At 38.7% G+C, this 20,448-nt stretch overlaps 1 protein-coding gene across 2 annotated transcripts in view; it reads left to right on the forward strand.

Moving 5' to 3' along the window:
* Positions 1-20,448, forward strand: part of LOC100018510 (zinc finger protein OZF-like) — a 32,426-nt gene that overhangs the window by 2,798 nt on the left and 9,180 nt on the right. The window contains exons 2-3 of one of the 2 annotated variants that reach the window (XM_056796873.1): positions 8,380-8,506; positions 10,316-10,411. In XM_056796873.1, coding sequence (XP_056652851.1) covers positions 8,380-8,506; positions 10,316-10,411 — 223 coding nt within the window. Of the gene's footprint in view, positions 1-8,379; positions 8,507-10,312; positions 10,412-20,448 lie in introns of both variants that reach the window. The other variant, XM_056796872.1, reaches the window with a different exon arrangement.

The raw sequence follows: 20,448 nt of genomic DNA on the forward strand, positions 1-20,448 counted from the left end.
GTTTTACTTAGTTCCTCCCTTAATCTGCCTTCCTCTCATTCCTTCCCTTTCTTTCCTTTTCCACCTATTTCATTGTTGAGTGAAATTTATTTTATATATCTGTACGTGTATATTCTTTTCTCTTTTGACCAGTTCAGTTGAGAGTACAATTCTACCCCTTCCACTCTTTCCAACTGCATATTTCAATTACATAAGATGATTTTCCATCTTTTCTCTTTCCCCCTCCCCACTAATATATTCCTCTTTCCCTCCCTTTCCATTCTTCTTTTATGATTATGAAGGTATAACAGAACCTCTCCCAGACCCTTTTGTCTATTTAGACTCCTTCTGTGACCCCTGATGAAGATAGAGTTCTGAGGGGACACATCTATCATTCTCTGTATTAAAATGTAAAATATAGAGTAAAATGTAAATAGTTGATATTTATTTAGTCCCTTAGGACTACTCATTCACATTTACCTTTTTATGTTTCTCTTGACACTTGCGTTTGTATTTCAGTTACTGCTCATTCTGATCTGTGATCAGGAATGCTTGGAAATTTTCCTTCATTAAAAGTCCATTTTCTTTCATAGTTATTATATTATACTCAATTCTTGTGTGACAAGGAAATCACTTTAAAAGACTGATATATATTAATTTAAGGTCACCAAGGAATTCAGCTATGTAATTCCTAAATGAAAACTCAAGTCAGCAGTCAACCTTTTATGGAGTTTAATTACAAACAGGATGAAGAAAGGTATTAGAGATAGAGAGAGAGAGGGAGAGAGAAAGCGGAGAGAAGGGAATAGGGCTTAAATACCCCTTCTGTTTAGGCTGGGCCAAAAGGCCCAAGCCCTTAGATAGCTGGGGCAAAGAAAGGAGATCAGTCCCTATTACTCACGTGACCAAAATGGAGAAACAGTGTCAGGGGCCTCCACCTCCAGCTTCCTTCAGAGCCAATCCTCAAAGCACCACCTCTCAGACCAAAAACCTCTTCAACCACCCCCCCCCCCCAGTCCTCAGACCCTCTATCTTTAAGGAAACCATCCAAGTTCCCTCCCCTCAGTTCTCACATCTACCAATCACTGTCCATGTCTTCCCTGTGCCAATGGTGGCTCTAGCTTAACCCAGGACCGCCCAGAGGTCTGTGGCTTTGCACATGTCTGTTGAAGGTCATATTCTCAAATAATTAAATCTTGATCCTTTGCTACAGCCCTTCCTAAATCCTGTTACCCTGAGTAGGGTAGAGATTGGAATAATTAAATTTTGATCTATGCTGCAGCCCTTCCTAAATCCTGTTAGGACTGAGTAGGATGGAGATTGTAATTTCGAAGACCTGGTTCTGTCATTCCAAGTATCTCTGTTGTATCCATTCTAAAATCAATCATGACTCAAAGAAATTCCTGTTCTATGCTTAAGCATAGGTCAAAGCCCTTTCCATTGTTCAGCAAAAGGTTTCTGTCCTAAAGTAATCTTAAGAAGGGAGGAGGAGGAACCTCCCATGCCAATGGGGTTCACATTCCAATAGAGTTTCCACTATCAATAGGAAATTTTTCAAGTATGAAATTTCCCAATGGTGAAATTTCCAACATTTATAAGTCTAAGAAATTTTAAGGTTTACACTTGCAGGATAAGATCTTCTTGGTTGTAAGTCTACATATTTTGCCTGCTGGAACATGGTACTCTAATCTCTCTGCTCCTTTATAGTGGTGGCTTCTAATTTTTTATAATTCTCACTGGGCTTCTTGGTCCTTGAAAAAAAATTTTTTTCTGGCTGCTTGCAGTATTTTTTCTTTAACCTGAGATCTGGATTTTAGCTATAATGTTCCTTAGAGTTTTCATTTTGGACTTTCTTTCAGTTTATCTCTGGATTCCATTTCCATTTTCCTTCTGTTTCTACAAGATATAGATAACTTTTCTTTTATGATTATTTGAAATATATTGTCTAGATCCCTTTTTTAAAAATTTCTTTAGGTAGTCCAATGCTTTCTTAAATTTCCTCTTCTCTGTCTTTTTTTTTTGGCAAGTCATTTATACATTTTTTCCTACCTTTTCAGTCTTTTGACAAATATTTCTTATTATTGTCTTTTGGTTTCTGTTTGGTTCATTCTAATTTTCGTGGAGTTTCTTGTTGGGTAAGGTTTTATATTTTTTATCCTGAACTGTTAATTCCCTACCTAATTTTTTCTTTCATAACTCTCATTTCTTTTCCAAATTTTTATTCCAATACTCTTATTTCATTAATAAAAACTTTAAAAACCCTTGCTCTCAGCTGCTTCAGGAGTACTAGCTGTCCTTTTGCCCTAATGGAATTTTCTTTGAGGATTTAATTGAAAGTGTTTTGTGATGTGGGGATGGTGAGATTAGGGTCTCATCTAAAGAATTTGACAGCTCAGGCCAGCTTCTTGAGGAGAGAACAGGCTTTATTATAAGAGTATAGCAATAATGTTGTAATAGAGATAGAGGGTTAGCTGGTAAGGAAGAAAGGTAGGTGAGCAGATAAGGTGCCAGAAGGGTTTTCAGGACTGCTTTTTATCTTGATTAGTTGCTAAGGAAGGGGTCATTTTTTGGGGTGGCTGTTGCCCTGCTGTTCCTAAGGAATTGATATTCTTTACCCATGGTTCACTTTGGTCTGTGTGGCTGTACATCCATATTTTTCATATGCTAATTCCTCCTTGTAGGAGGAGGAATTTATTATGACTCCTACCCATTCAAAGAAACCTGAGATATTGGAGTAATTCTCCTCCTTACTATTATAGCAACCTCATTTGTAGGATGTATGCTTCCATGAGGACAAATATCCTTCTGAGGAGCTACAGTAATTAGTATCTCCTATCACCCATCCCCTATATTGACCCCATCTTACTCGAACAAACTTGAAGTGGCTTCTCTATAGATAAAGCTATACGAACCCGGTTCCTCACCTTCCACTTCATCTTACCTTTCATTATCCTGTAATTGTAACCTAGTAATTGTTCACCTACAATTCCTCCATGAAACAGGCTCCAACAACCCATCAGGCACTAATCCAGACGCTGATAAAATTCCATTCCATCCTTGTTATACTATTAAAGATGCCCTTGGATTGGTCCTAATATTACTCCTACTAGCAGTATTTTCACCAAATATACTAGGTGACCCAGACAACTTTAGTCTGCCAATCTACTCACTCCTCCCTACAGTAAACCAGAATGACATTTATTTGCCTACACAATCCTCTGGTCTCTTCCTAATAAACTCGGAGAAGTCCTAGCCCTATTAGCATCCATTCTAGTCCTACTAATTATTCCATTCATCCACACATCCTCACAAGAAAGCCTGATATTCCAACCCATCTCACAAACATGATTTTGAATACTAACAGCCAGTCGTCTTACACTAACCTGAATTGGAGGCCAACCAGTAGAACAACCATACATCATCATTGGCCAACTAGCCTCAATCCTCTACTTCACACTCATTATCTTAATACCCCTAGCTGGCATATTCGAAAACTACAAACAACAGCCATAACCCATCAGTCCAAGTAATTTAACAACAATATTGACCTTGTAACCCAACAATGAAGGGAAATGCCTTCCTTGGACATCACTCAAGAAGAAGGTAACAAACACCTCACCATATTGCTCCCCACTGAATTTTGCTCATTTTGTACAGGCTCCAAGGAAGGCAGTGATTGGGGAAATGGAGCATTCTTTGAACCTAGTCTTATGTGACTGGGAAACTGAACTCTCTTAAGCAAGGATTTAGGTTATACCTAAAGATTGCTGTGAAGAGTTTCCTCATAATTGTGAATCTAAGCAACCCCTATGTCTTAGCCGAAAGGTAGCCCCATACTGATCAATTAGTTATGGTTTCCATGCCCTTTTGATTGTGCACAGCTACTTGGCAGGGTTAGTGGGGCGCTTCGAAGTCATTCCCCACTTCTGGGTTTATGTCTTCAGGATCTGTCGCCACAAAAGCTCCTTATTTTGAGATTCTCTGTTTGTATGCTGGCTGTTCCATCCTACTTCCAGAGCTTAGGCATTCGGCTGGAGCCTGCATACCTCTGGCCCTGCTGCTGCTTTCTTGGGGTTCTGAGGATGGTACTATTTCAGGAACTCGGGAATAGCTCACACTGGGGATTTGAAAACTTGCAGGGCTCCCAGAATTGTCTGATTCAGAGCAAAGTCTGATCACGGCTCCAGGGGGCCTGACCTAGTTACAGTGATCCCTCACCTGTCGCGGGAATTACGTTCCATAGTCTCCCATAATAGCTGAAAATGTGCAAAGTAGCGGTGTTATATTTATTTATTACTTACATATATTTAAGGCTTTATAAACCCTTCTCATTCTCCTATAAAGCTTTCCCACACTCTTATAAAAACAGAGCCAATCAGCACCCAGGATACAGAACACAGCACTGTGGTTGGTCCCATAGTATAGTGAAAACTACACGATACAGAATTATATATATACGTATATATATAATTTTAAATTAAAATGATACATTGTAATGTTTTTATTGTATTTTCCCATCAGGACCCGTGTGCCCCTTCCCTCCTCCCCCCCCCCCCCATCATGGTGTATCATTTTTCCAGCCTAAGAAGATGGAGAGGGACTGGACATTGTTTAGGGTACAGGAACATTTGGCAGCTCCTTTGCTCATTACCTGGTTCAAAATCACATTCTGGTACATTTTTCTTGTGTCCCCTCCCCCCCACATATGAATTTGTGATCTTTGATGGGATAACTTATGATTTGATCAGGATTGGGGTCTGTCATTAGTCATAAGACCACAAATGAGGGGGCAGTTGGGTGGCCAAGTGGAGTGAGAGCCAGGGCTAGAGATGAGAGGTCCTGGGTTCAAATCTGGTTTCAGACACTTCCCAGCTGTGTGACCCTGGGCAAGTCACTTAACTCTCATTGCCTAACCTTTACCCCTCTTCTGCCTTGGAACCAATACACAGTAGTGATTCCAAGATGGAAGGTAAGGGTTTTAAAAAAAAAGAGAAAGAAGGCAAATGAGAAGTAAATCTGTTGTACAGTTGGAGGAGCAATGAACTGGGACATCCATTCTGGAAAGCAATTTGGAACTATACTGAAAAAGTGACGTAGCTGTGCATGCCGTCTGACACAGCCATGCCTCTCTAGGCTTATACTCCAAAGACATCAGCAAAAGAAAAGGATCCATGTAGATAAGAACACGTGTGAAAAGTCTTTTTGTGGTGGCCAGATCCCAGTCACCAGCACTGCCAAAGCAACAGCGACAGCAAGTTGGACACAAAGGAGGTGACCGTCAATTGAGTGATGGCCGAGAAAATCATGGAATGTTAATATGTTGGATTGCCATTATGCTTTGGGAAATGATAAAAGGGATAATTTCAGAGAAACTTGGGAAGCTAAGAATGAACTGGTATAGAGTGGGAAGTAAGCAGAACAAGGAGAAGAATTTTGATAATAATGACAACAAAAGTTGTTTATAAAGACAAAAAATTTGAAAAGACTTAAGAATTCTAATCACTGCAGCTAGGTGGCACAGTCAATAGAATGCTGGGCCCAGAGTCAGAAAAACCCTGAATTCAAATCCTACCTCAAACATTTACTAGCCTTGTAAACCTGGGCAAGTCACTTTTCCTTTGCTTCAGTTTCCTCAAGTGTAAAACAGGGATAATAATGACACTTGCGTCACAGCATTGTTGTAAGGATCAAATATTATTTGTAAATGGTAAACAGAATCAGATAATATTTGTAAAGCACTTAGTACAGTGCCTGGTATATAGAGGATGCTTATTAAATACTTTTCCCCTTCCTTTCCCCCTCCAATCAATGCAGTGGTCAATGACCAACTCCAAGAGGACCAATGACGAACCCATACTATTCACTTGCAAACAGAATGGTGATAGACTTATTTCTTTCTTTATTAAAAAAATATTTTAACTAAAATAATGAAGCTTCTGGATTTTTGGATCTTTTCTTCAACAACAAGCATGATTACTTTATAATGAAACAAACAATGTGGAATTTAAAATTTTTAACTATTTAAATTCTAGGTGGGAAATGTTTTCCTTCAAAATATTATTTAAAATTAAAACATTATTACTTTGGTGTTGGAGGATGTTTTTTACTCAAAAATTAGTTTACGTTGCCCAAGTCAGCACTGGAAATAAAATGCAGTTAACTCAGTCTTCCTTCTTGTTTATTCTTTTTTATACATAAATATATATTCATATATATATATATATTTACCAATTACATATAATAACCACCTTTTTTTTTAAACCCTTACCTTCCATCTTGGAATCAATACTGTATATTGGTTCCAAGGCAATAGAGTGGTAAGGGCTAGGCTAAGGGGGTTAAGTGACTTGCCCAGGGTCACACAGGTGGGAAGTATCTGAGGCCAGATTTGAACCTATGACCTCCCGTCTCTAGGCCTGGCTCTCAATCCACTGAGCCACCCAGCTGTTCCCTCCTGTAATAATCTTTTTTTTCTTAAAATAGATTTAAAAAAAAGGTGGGGGTGGGACCTGAATACAACTCTTAGTTGTGCTACAAATTACTTTCTCTTTTTGCACCATCAGTACCTAAGGGGGCGACGGACTCATTTCTGAATGAAACAGATTTTTGGAGACAGCCAGTGCAGGAATTTGTCTGGGCTGTGCATATTAGTTACAAGAGTTTCATTGTTTTTTCAGTCATTTAACATGCACTTATTAAAGCTTATGTCTCAGGGGGTGATGCTAAGCTTTGGGATATAAAAATAATCTACCTTAAAAGAGTTCACATTCTTATGAAAGAGACAGCGTACAAAGTACTATATATAATACACATAGTGTGTGTGTGTGTGTGTGTGTGTGTGTGTGTATACAAAGCGGAAGAAAAGTAGAACCACTACCATAAAAGGGGATTGGGAAGAGCTTTTTGCAGAAGGGGAGGTCTTTAGCTGAGACTTGAAGGAAGCCAGGAGACAGACACGCAAGAGTGCGTTCTAGGCCTGGGAGATAGCCAGGAGGTGGAGGGTCACGTCTGAGGGAAAGCACGGAGACCAATGTCCTTGGACCGTCTGTGGAGCGGAGTAGAATACAGAAATGTTGGAAAGGTAGACGGGGGCTCCGAGGCTCTCATCGTTGATCTCGTAGGTAATAGGAAGCAGTAGAGTTCATTGAATGGGGGGATAGCATGGTCAGCCCTTCACGTACGGAAGTTTACTTTGACAGCTGAGTGGAAGGTCGACTGGAATGGGCAGAGATTTGAGGCAGGCTGACTCACTAGCTGGCTACTGCAAGAGGCCAGACAGGAGGTGGTAGCAGCAGTATCAGAGGAAAGAAGGGGATCTATTCAGATGTTTTTAAGGTAGAATCAATATGGCATCTCACTAGATTGAATATGGAGAGTAAAATAGTGAGGAACAAAGGGCGACCCCTAGATTTCAAGCTTGGGTAACTGGGAAGATTGTGATGCCCTCAGGAGTAATAAGAAAGTTAGGAAGGAGAGAGAGAGAATGGCTGGACATAATGAGTTTAAGTTGTCTACAAGATGTCAACTGGAACTACGGATTATTCAGTAGGAAGTTAGAGGTCAGGAGAGAGGTCAGGGCCACAGAAAGAGATCTGAGTATCCCATTGTCACTGGGCCAACACAAGGCAACCTGGAAAGACTCAGGAGCAGGGAGGCCTTAGGCAGGCATTGTGATACAGGGTGAAGGCAGAGGACACGGATGGGCAAGTTGAATTCAGGACTCCTGTGGCAGTTTCAGGGGCAAAGCCAGAGGCCACAGGCAGACTCGGACTGAGTCGGGGTAAAGTTGAACACTTGGAAAGCCCTGGAAAGGCAAACAGTAATAGGGAGCCTTTTGGATCATTGGGGAGGGGCAAGGAAAAGGACTTGTTAATTAGCAAAAAAACATAGTTAAATAAAAGTAAATCGGAAACTTGAGAACCATGCCCAAAGTTAGACTGACCTAAAGAAGTAACTTCCTGTGACGTATGCTTTTCAAGGTAAAAATGTTACCCAAACTCACAGGTTAATGGTAGCTTTTGAGGAAAGCTTTATATAAGGATTTTTATCATTCCTAGTAAGAATCTATGAGGTAAGGCTGGTGCCTTAGAAGGCCTGCTAGCAAGTTTTAGTTAGTCAGTGGGAAATGATATAACCAGGAGAAAGTTACTAAGGCAAGTGTCTCTTATCTGACAGAAATAGTACTTGATTATTAATGGAAGTTGTAGGAACCGTAGACCAATAGTCGTCATTGTGTAGGGTGAATAACAGTAAACTGGGACTCTGAAAACCTGAGGTCAACTCCCACACAGTTGCTTCACCCTTGAAGCCATACCCTAAACTTCCTATCCACTTCATCTCATCTGGAGTTCCAGGTAAGCAGTAGTCTCTGAATAAGCAAGAACATGTTTTGTGTTTCAGGAGTCAGTGACATTTAATGACGTGGCTGTGGACTTTACCCAGGATGAGTGGAGACATCTGGATCCTTCCCAGAAGGAACTCTACAGAGATGTGATGCTGGAGAACTATAAGAACCTGGTCTCTCTGGGTAAGAGAAACTCTTGTGACTCATAGTTTATACTTCAAAATCTTTTGGAGTGTTTCTGCACTTGCTAAGTGCTGCGGGCTATTCAGTGTTTCTTGGGCATGGAAAGACCAGAGATTCCTTGGTTTCTGGGAGTTAGGGTACTTTTATACATTCTAGAAAAGGGAAGAATGTAAGCATTTATGTTGCAGCTACCATATATACCAGGCACTATGATAAATGTTTTGTGATTATTGTATTTGAGCCTCACAGCAACCCTGGAAAGGAGGTACTTTTAGTATCTCCTTTTTATAGAGAGGAAACTGAGTCAAACTGAGGTTTAGATTTGCCCAGGGTCACACAGGTAGTAAATGTCTGAGGATGGATTTGAACTCAGGTATTCCTGGCTTTACTGTTCTGACCAATAAAATTTCCGAGCAACTGGGTTCTGGGTAAGAAAAATAAATTTATTAATTATCTAGCAATAACCAATAAATTAATTGGTCTGTGATCTCTTCTGTTGATCAAAGACAATTCATCCAGAGTCTTAAATCATTTAAATACAATTCTGAAAACTCATTATTCGGCCGTCCCCAATTAGCCCAAGACATCTCCAATCGGTAGATAATTAATGAGGAGGTAGGCTAATATTTTCCAGGCCCTCTCTGTTCCCATCATCATGATGGGGAAAAGTCATATGCTTGATCACAGGATTCCAATATCCTTGCTGATCTAGACAGAGAAATCAGTTCAGTTAAATTTGACTTCCGCTATTCATCTTAATGGAAGAAATCAAAGTCATGGTCATTCCTCTCTGGATATATTTGACTGAAACTTGTTTTGTTTACTAGACAGGATGGAGCTTACATCTGTCAGGACAAAGGAATGAGGAAAAAATGTGAACAAAAATGTAATATTTGCAGAATAATATTAGAAATCAAAATGATACAGTATTGGTAATAAATCTTATATCAGAGACTAAATCTTCTCACTCTACTGTGCCATCTGGCTGCCACTACTCAGTAGAAGGATGTTTGCTTTGTAAAACTGGAAAGGGGCATCTTCACTTGGTTGCCATTAAGGCTGTGCCATTTGTATCTTTTGTTGTTTCATCAAGGACATTTTCCCCTTGTGAAAATAACTAAAAGCAAGAAAGACTCTTAGCTGTCTAGTAGGCAACTAGGTGATGTAATGGATGGAGCACTGGTCTTAGAGTTAGGAAGACCTGGGTTCAAATCCTTTCTCACTCACTAGCTTTGTGACCTGAGGCAAGTCACTTAATCTCTCTGGACCTTATTTCCTCAACTACAAAAGGAGGGAATTGAACTTAAAGGCTTATAACAGTGATGACGAACCTATGGCACAGGCACATAGAGCTCTCTCTGTGGGCATGCGACTCCCCTCCTCCCCACTCCCCTTGAGTTTGTTACTAGAAAGGCAGAGCAACTCAGACAGAGTTGCTTCCCTTCTCCACTGCGCCTGATGACATTTTTTCACATCATCCACCCCTCTGCTCAGCAGCCCAATGGGAGTGCTTTCTCCCTCCCCTGTGTGGGTGTGCCCAGCATTTGGACAGGGTGTGGGGTACAACACATGGTCTTTAAAAGGTTTGCTATTACTGGCTTATAAGGTTACTTCCAGCTCTGAATCTGTGATTCAATGAGATGGACAAATGACCTAATTTTCTTTCTTTTTCCAACCCTCAAGATCTCTGCTTCCTAGGAATTCTTGCCCTTTGATTATTCTGGGATGCTCTGTCCTTAAGATGAAAGGGTTGTGATTGAATTTGAAAATGACTCTCTATCCTCACCACTTTTTATTTTCCACAAGCAGGGCTTCCGATTTCCAAACCAGATGTGATCTCCCAGTTGGAACAAGGGGAAACCCCCTGGATCCTGGAGAATGAAAGGTTTAAAAGTTCTTACCCAGGTGAGTAAGTAAAATTCAGCAAAAAGCTGCCCCTTGGATTCTCCCCATCATGGAGAAGGACAGCAACAGAAAAGCTTCCAAGAGAAGATCCCTCATTTGTTCTCAACAAATCACTTTCCTCCAGCTTTCTTTTGTTTCCTTCTTTGTCAAGGAAGAGAAAGCTGTAAAGCTGTAGCCCTAGCCGGACACAGAGCTTTCTTTCCCATTTGCTCAAGGTCACCTTTCTGAATCAGCCCTTCTCTTACCTTACCTCCACTGACCATTCCTTACATTATTCTGTTTGGAGGCCTGGAGGTGGATGGTACAGGCCTGTTCTAGGCCTTATAAGAGAAAGGCCATATCTGGTGCCTGATATTGGAAAGGCAAATAATAACATCTTCCCACTGTTCGGTCAAAATGAATGATAGAACCCCTCTTTCTTGGGCATAGCGAGGAGAGTAATTAATAACTTAATAAGTATTTATTTAATTAAATGAACATTTTATGTTCTATTTTCTAAAGTCACTTACTTATTTTATTAATTAATTTAGAATATTTTTCCATGGCTATGTGATTCATATTCTTTCCCTCCCTTCCTACCACGCCCCTCCCATAGCCAACGAACAATTCCACTGGGTTTTACATGTGTCACTGATCAAGACCTATTTCCATATTATTTTTATTTGCATTGAGGTGATCGTTTAGAGTCTACATCCCCAATCATATCCCTCTCGACCAATGTGATCAAGCATTTGTTTTTCTTCTGTATTTCTGCTCCCACAGTTCTTCCTCTGGATGTGGTTAGCTTCTTAAGTCCCTCAGAATTGTCCCGGGTCATTACATTGCTGCTAGTAGAGAAGTTGATTACAATCGGTTGTGCCACATTGTTTCAGTCTTTGTGTACAGTGTTCTCCTGGTTCTGCTCCTCTCACTCTGCATCAATTCCTGGAGATTGTTCTAGTTCACATTGTAAGGGGTAAAATTTATGGTTGGACTAAATATGTTTTGAGTTGGTTGCAAGGGATTTAAGTTACTAAATCCCAATGAATTACTCAAGTCAGAATGGCTTTTATGGTAATTTATTTACAATAGAGGGAAGAAATTAAGGAAATGAGATAGAGAAAGAGAGAGATAGTTGCTCTGGCCTGGTCTGAACCAGGCAGGAATTCAGAGGCTCCAGCCAAGGGGGTCAGGGGGCCCAGAGGATTAAATTTAACATGACTTCCAGCCATGAGGCCTCCTCCAAGACGATGGGCCTCTCCAGAGGCTGGTGCCTCCAGAAAAGCTAAGGAAAGAGAGTCAGCCTTTTCACTCACCACGTAGAAGTCCAAAGGAAGCAGTCTGTGGGTTTTAAAAATTAATAATCGACTAAATATTATATTTTATAAAGTTTTACTAATAATAACTAAAACAAAAGAACTGCCTGACTTCAGCCTGGTCACAGGTCCAAGAGAAAGAGGGAGGAGTTACAGCCACTTAAATACAATCACGCAAAACGTAGGGACGCAGGAAAATGGAATTTTGGGAAATACTAAGGGACTTCTGGGGAATGAAGTCCAAAGGTTCAAAATCTCCATTTATACACATCCCCCCGTGATCCTATTGGGAAACCAGTTTCCCCAAAAGGATCATGGAAACATAATCAACTTAAAAATTTCAATAATTTGTGGATAAAAGGAAAAGAGAACAAAACCAATGATTACTAGGTTGACAAAAAGCCAATTTTGGGTCAGTCCCCTTTGGCATAAGAGTATACATTCAAAACAAAGGCATTTCAACCCCCCATAGTTCAATTCACATCTCAAAGTTCACTCTGGGTCTTCTGGTGCAACATATGGTCTCTGCAGGCATTTATCTTCATGGGACATTCTGGATTCTGGGAGGTAGCAAGTTTCTTATCCTAAAATTGCTCAAATTTAAATCAAAGTTCACATCAATAACTTGGCCCCCCTGAATAATAACAAAAACAGTGATAACACAGGTATGCATGGCTGAGTTAGGAGGTATATGAATCAGTTTGCAAAAGAAAATCAAAAACATGAAAAAATCCAAATGAAAGAGAAAAAATAACTTGTGAATGAAATAAAAAATGTAAAAGTGTTATGTCTAAAAAATCTAAGTAAAGGAAAAACAAGTCTATAACAGGTTCTTGAATTAGGACCCAATTAAAATGATTTCAGCAATTATGCATTTACCCAATCAGTAGCCAGGACTATTGAAAGTTTGCCACAACATGAAAGACCAAAAAGGGACTAGATTATAAGAGCTTAGGAACCAAATTTGAGATACTTGGTAGAATGTGGGAAGACCTGCCTTTAACACATGTCAGACAGCTGCAACCTTGAACCCCAAACAAGTTAAAGTTCTCTTGTCTTGGCTCAAAATTACATCAATCCCACTGCAATCTGGTTTCTTTGACCTTGTGCTTCATAGGCACTATGCAGGTGTTCTGTGCTTCTTTAGCACTGTGTGATGGCTCTTTTTGTATTCTCTTGTCCTGGAATCAGACAGAAGAATCCTTAAGTAAAGTCCCATAATTTTTTTTAAACAATCAAGGGCATCATTTTTATAGGCTAAAGCTTTTTGGGTATGCATTAATATGAGAACAAATGTATTTAAAACATATATTACTACAAAATAAAAAAATTTAAAAATCTTCTCAATACTGTTGACATTTGCTTCAAATACAAAAAGGAGAGAAAAAATAAAACTCAGATACATGCAAGGAAAAAATCAAAGTTTTTTAAAAAAGTTTTAAAAATCAAAAATATATAGCTTAAAATCAGTGACACACTGTCAACCATGTGTGAGTACAAATCATTTTCAGAATAAAACAGTAACACAGTAGATAATGCACCTTCAAAGAAGTACCAAAGTCCCCAAAATTCACAGTAGCCCAGTTAATTACAATAGCAAACAAACCTATCATATTTGACATAAGTTGCTGTATGGCATGAAAAAACCCTGCAAACTGATGGATATTTGTCACAATTTTTACAGATGTAGCAAATCTTTCAACCTTGGCAAGCATATTTTTTTTTCTTAAACCCTTACCTTCTGTCTTGGAGTCAATACTGTGTATTGGCTCCAAGGCAGAAAGCTGGTAAGGGCTAGGCAATGGGGGTCAAGTGACTTGCCCAGGGTCACATAGCTGGGAAGTGTCTGAGGCCAGATTTGAACCTAGGACCTCCCATCTCTAGCTCTCAATCCACTGAGCTACCCAGCTGCCCCCGGCAAGCATATTTTTAAATAAAGTAAAACTTATTCGGGCTAGAACATCATCAAGGAATCTAGATTGTTCTGCTTGGAAGTGAATTAAAATGAAGAATTTTGCAGGAGCTCTTTTATTCGGCTTCCTGATTCATAGAAACACCTTAGTAGGAATATTTCTTTGTTTCTCCACCTTCAATACAACATTCTTTATAATGTATATAAATATTTTAAAAATCATCCATTCAGAAACTACTAGTTATTAAATTTTTTTCTGAAAACCCCTTAGAATTGCCATTTAAATTCTTAGCTTATTAAATTCTACAAAGGTTGCACACAATTTAACCAGTTTTGTTGAAATCCATCCATCATCATCTATGTGACAATTAACAAAGGTGATCCTCAATGGATCTAGTGACAAGGGTTTGGGCAAGATGTTCATGGGCTTATACAAGTGATATTTTGTTCTTCAGCAAAGATAAAGGTACAAATGAAAGATCAATATAGGCAAAACATAGTAGCTTAAAAGGATTCAGTATAACAGAAAGATATTGATTAAATTAAAACCAATAAACTAAAAAAATTTTAAACCTTAAAGCAATCAGTAAATATATATATATAAACCAATGAGAAGGTGCAGACAGGCCATGCAATCAAAATCCTTTTCACCAATCCCAATAGCCTTGTTTGCTATCATAGGAGGAGAATAAACTCAAAATAGTTAGCAAGAAACTTCCAGATCTCTTTTAAAGTTCCCTTCCCCTCCTCCAGTATTTATTATCTATTTAGATTTTATTTGTCAGAGGTCTGAATTTCCTCATAGAAGGACAGGGCAGAATCTCCACTCTGCATATTGAGAGCAGTTAGAACTTTTAGAACTTTGTCAAGATATTTCAGGTTGGTTTATAGCATAAACAGCCTAGCTTGTGGCATATTCTTGAGGAGAAGGAAATAAAGTGGGAAATCTCCAATGAAAATAAAAAGTCCCAGGAAAAGAATTAAGCAGATCCAAACCGCAGTTTTTAGCTCTACCAACTCAAAACTATTGTTTCAGAGTTTCAAGCATGCTTTGCAATAGCATTTTTCCTGAAAGTTGCTGAATGGGGTTGTTTAAAGAGTAAACAGAAAGAAGCAAAACTTCAAGGGAAAATAATATAGAGTATTTGCATATGAGAGAAAAAGTACTTCTCCTTGGTGCTTTGGGTCAAGAGAAAGAAGGGGGAAAAATCAGGCTTATTCCCCAAAACTGATTTTAAATCTACTGATTTGGAACTAACTACCCTCCTTGTGAAAACCCTTTAGTAACAGCCTTCTAAACTAGGAATCCAGGGTCAGCTTAAAAAAAACTGCTTGAAAATTAGAAGGTGTGGGGTTCTTTTTTCCACACTGAAAAATGGCTAGGACAGGCTAGAAACACACACGTGGTGTGTGGAAAGGGATTGGGGTGGAAAGATTTTTATACATTACCCTCAGTAGAAAAAAAATGGCTGGGATTGGCAGGCTCTTGTGGCGGGTCTGGTCTCTGCAAAATGAGGCTCCAAGCTGGGTGAAGAGCAGTAAGGAATGATGGCCGAGTAGATGGACAGGAGAAACAGCAGGCAGCAGTAGGCAGCAGGGTGGGGCAGGAGTATAGAGACATCCTGTCACTGGACCTTGTGGTGGGCAGTGACTGGGCAAACTTACTATCTTTACTGTAAGGCTATCTGCTCAAAAAGTTTTGAGGGGGCAGCTGGGTAGCTCAGTGAATTGAGAGCTAGCCCTAGAGACAGGAGGTCCTAGGTTCAAATCTGGCCTCAGACACTTCCCAGCTGTGTGACCCTGGGCAAGTCACTTGACCCCCATTGCCTACCCTTACCACTCTTCTGCCTTGGAGCCAATACACAGTATTGACTCCAAGACAGAAGGTAAGGGTTTAAAAAAAAAAAGTTTTGAGAATTCGTAATTGCTTTGTGATAAGCCAAACTGTGGGTTTAAAAAATTAATAATAAATAACTTATATTTTATTAAGTTTTATTAATACTAACTAAAACAAAAGAACTATCTGACTTTAGCCCGGTCACAGGTCCAAGAGAGAAAGGGAGAAGTTATAGCCACTTCAATACAATCACGCAAGATGTGGGGACGTAGGAAAAGGGAATTTTGGGAAATACTAAGGGTCTTCTGGGGGGGTTAAGTCCAAAGGCTCAAAATCTCCATTTATACAAGTCTGAGGTCTCAGACTGGAGCTCCTCCACAGTCAAGTTCCAGTATGAAGATCTCCTCACAGAAAGTGACTGCAAAATATAAAGGCAGTTCTTTACGTCACTTCCTGTGTCTCACATGTAGCAATGGTGACTTAAACTTGGCTTTTGGACAGCCCAGGGGGTCAGTCAGTTGTTTCTGATTTGTCAGTTGCTAGCACACGTGGGTCATAGACCTTCCTCCCCCACACTTAATCCTTAAGTAGGGGTGTATACATTCCTGGTTGCTAAAATTCTAAAGAATGAGTAGGGTGGAGTAAATCTCAATATCACAACATGGAATCCCTCCACTTCATTATTCCATCATAGTATTCCATCACCAACAGATGCCACAATTTGTTCAGCCATTCCCCAATTGAAGGGCATCCCCTCATGTTCCAATTTTTTACCACCACAAAGAGCGCAGCTATGAATATTCTTGTACAAGTCTTTTTCCTTATTATCTCTTTGGGGTACAAGCCCAGCAGTGCTATGGCTGGATCAAAGGGCAGACAGTCATTTAGCACCCTTTGGGCATAGTTCCAAATTGCCCTCCAGAATGGTTGGATCAATTCACCACTCTGAGAATAATCAATAGAGTGAAGATCCTGGAAGGCTAAATAAATAGAGAATGAACAAAGTCCTTTTGGTATTTGAATAAATGCTGAAGGGAGATTGAGGTCTTCTAGTAGAGGGAACCAATATAAGAAAAGGGTATACAGTTTAGAACGAACAGGATATGTGACTAGAGGGACATGAGAGAGTCTTTTTGAAGTATCATGTATTTGTTGGAGAGAGGTGGGATAGAAAGATGGAACAAGATTTTGGAAGTCTTTGAATGCCTCCGTGACATGAATTTTCTGTATTCTGTACATAGTCTAAGAATTCACTGAAATAGTGTTGTAGTGATGGATTTGGGAAGTTTAATACAAAAACTGGGTGAAGAATAGATGGGATTTAGGAGCCTGTTTATTTCAAGTATTTCTCAGGGAGTTTAGAGTTTTTATCTTAGGCTTTTCCATCAATCATCTCTGAATATTCTCCAGCATTTCATTTTATTCTTTATTCCATTTTTATCAACCCTCCTTCTCTTTTCTGGATGGATTGATATTTTCTATGCTGGTCTTTCTTTTGGATCATCTTTAACTTGGATGGAGGCATAAATGCTCATATCATATTATTGCATGGCACAAACCTTGAAAAGGAAAGTCAACTTCTCGTTCTTTCAAAATCAGGACATTAAAAGATCTAGAGAGCTACAGGCCAGAGTGATAGATCACACCTACTCAGGCGATATTTAATCATGGTAACCATAAAGTCCTTTGTCTTTGATGGTGAAAAAGTTTATTATAAAAATCTCTACAGATCTCTTCAATTTTTCTTCTCTTTGTTGTCCATCCATTTTCATCTTTAATTGGCTTCACTTGAGTCTTTTGATGAGCTTTCTTCAAAATAATTTTAACTCATTGCCTCTCTTTCTTTTGGGATATGATACTGACTGTACTCTTTGACTAGCTTTCTGTGTAATATTTTACAAACGAGTTTCTATTTTTAAAAATTATTTTTCTAGATGAATAATCTTGTGATTTTATTATTTTTCCATTCTTTAAAAAAATTCCTTAAGCGTTCAGCTGGTTGGTTCAGTGGATTGAGAGCCAGGAGATGGGAGGTCCTAGGTTCAAATATGACCTCAGACACTTCCTAGTTGTGTGGTCCTGGGCGAGTCACTTAACCCTCATTGCCTAACCCTCACTACTCTTCTGTATTGATTCCAAGGTGGAAGGTAAGGGTTTTAAAAAAAACAAACACTTTAGAAAACCAAGAGAACAGTAAATATTCTGTTGAGTATTCTGTAAAGCCTTTTGTCTCTTTTAGGATAAAGACTAGCTTGTCCTTTATTCAAACATTGCTGTTATGCATTACTCACTTTTTAAAGATTAATAACCTTTATTCATAAGTGTCCCAACCTCTCCTCACCTTCCTACATCACAGAGTACATCATCTGGGAGACAAACATATTCATGCACATTATGTCTTTCATGTTTCTACCTTTCAGTTCATTCACTGGAGGTAACATTCACAATTCTCAAGTATTAAATCTGTACCTGGATATGATATTCTCTTGGTTCTACTCATTGCACTTTTCATTATCCAGGTAATTATTTCCAATTTTTTAAAAAATCCACTTGCTCATTGTTTCTTATGGCACAGTAGTATTCCATCATAATCATACATTGAATTTTGTTTAGCTATTCCCCAGTTGATGGACATTTCCTCAATTTCCAGTTCTTTGCCACCACAAAAAGAGCTGTTATAAATATTTTGGAACATATGGCTTCTTTTTCTTTTCTCTTGATCTCCTTGGGAAACAGATCTGACAATCCATTGCTAGGTGTAAGGGTATATACAGTCTTATAACTCTGGGTATTCCAAATTGATCTCCAAAATGATTGAATCAATTCACAGTTCCACCAGCAGTGTATTATTGTCCCCATTTTTCCACATCTCCAACATTTGTCGCTTTGCTCTTTTGTCATTTTAGCCAATCTGATGGGTGTGAGATGATATCTCAGAATTGTTTTAGTTTGCATTTCTCTAATCAGTAGCAATTAGAGCATTTTTTCATATATTGATTTCTTTATCTTAAAATTGTCTGTTCATGTATTTTGCCCATTTATTGATTGAAGGATAATTCTTATTATAAATTTGACAAAGTTCTCAATATATTTTAGATATGAGACCTATGTCCAAAAGCCCATCTATAAAATCCTCTCCCCGCCCCATTTTCTCCTTTCCTTCCAGTGTTGGCAAACATTTGTTTTATTTGCATAAACCTTTTCAATTTAGGTACCCAAAGTTATCCATTTTACATTTCACAATACTTTCCATCTCTTGTAGACTCATAAGTCCCTCTCCTATTCATAAATGTGATGGGTAATGTTCCCTGTTCTTCTAATTTACTTAAGAGATCTCCTTTTATGTTTAGATCATCTATCCATTTACCTTAGCAAATGGTGTAAGATATTGGTCTGAACCCAGTTTCTGCCAAACTTTCCAATAGTCCCAACAATTTTTACCAGATAGTGATTTCTTATCCCCCAAACCTGGAACTATCTTTGAGTTCATGTTTTAAAACCACCTTTATATATCCATCTGCTTGGCAAAAAATTCAGTAATTCAGTAAGTGTTTTATTAGGTGCCCACTCTATACCAGGCAACATTAGGTGATACAACTAGAAGTATAAATATTTGCTAAATCACTTTCTATATTCTAGTTTTTATTTTTATGGCATTTGGTTTATGCCAGTGTAAGACTTAAAATTAGGTTTGACAAATATAAGAATTTAAAAAAGAGTTGTTTTGGTTGCCATTTATGAAAATAGTTCACTTCTTAAGTAAAAAATCTGTTAGAAGCTCTTAATAATTTAATATAATATAAATATAGCAAAAGAGAAATGTAAGAGGGAAGTAGAAAATATTGCCTAGCTAAATATCCTAGCTAAATACCCTATAATTGCTGATTTTAAGAAATTCAGCTCAGTTCTGACAAAAGCTCCCTCAGGTCCCAATCTCCGTGTGGAAGTCTGATAACCTCTTCAATATGGGTCTCACCAGTGTAAGCCTCTTCCTTCAGTTCCAGTCATTCACCCAGAAAGCCTCCAGTGCAGAATTATGCAGAATCCTCCTTACCCAGGAGAATCTCCTCAATGACAAGTCAAGGAATGAATGAAGATTCTTTTTGATCTCGCCTTTTATAACCCCTTTTCCACCTTACTTCCTGTTCCCCCACCTCATGGGAATCAATCACAGCTTTCTAATTTTCCTAGCACTGCCCAGTGTCTGTGCAATCCACCTTCTGTACTCTGAGAGTATGATTAATTGAACTGGATCTTCGATGCAGTGTGTGGTTTCTTTAGGCTTCTTTATGGCACTTTGTCCAAACAGTTCTGATTATTTCTTTTATCTCTATCTTATTTTTCATCATAAATAACTTTGAGACAGATTAAGATGGAGTTGTACTCTTAAGAACTGGTGGTCTCAGTATACAAACAGCTGATCCTATCTTGAAGATTTGTTGTAAAGGTCAAGAGATAATATTTGTAAAGTGCATCACAGTATGTGGCACATACTCCCTTCCATCTCCTACTTCCAATTCAGGAATAGCTCCGTCTTTGGTAACAAGACATGTATCGATCTTCAAAAGATAATTAATTTTGGTTTTTGTGATATTATTAGGTACTCACCATGGTCCAGTGCCTTCTAATTATTTACTTGAAGAAATTATTCATGATATGTAGGCATGAAACTTCTATTGAATCTCTAATTTTGGGGCCTTCTTATCCCTTTTCTTCTGATGGGAATTTCCTAATATATTCTTTAACAGCTTCACATATTCCCATTTTTGTGTTGAAGCAACTAGTTACTAAAGTCTATGTTCATTTTTACAGTCTTATCGATGTCTTCATAGAATTTCTCTACCTCTTTATTTTCTGCAACAGATACTCATACATGAGCTACATTTAGTTTTATGGTGATCTGTTGTATATGGGCAGTGTCTATAATAAGTGACACAAATTATGTTCCTTGTTGCCTTGAGATGCCTGAGAAAACAAACTCTGTTATTTCCCT

The sequence above is a fragment of the Monodelphis domestica genome, chromosome 4, assembly GCF_027887165.1.
Source record: "Monodelphis domestica isolate mMonDom1 chromosome 4, mMonDom1.pri, whole genome shotgun sequence".
In the NCBI taxonomy this organism is placed as follows: domain Eukaryota; kingdom Metazoa; phylum Chordata; class Mammalia; order Didelphimorphia; family Didelphidae; genus Monodelphis; species Monodelphis domestica.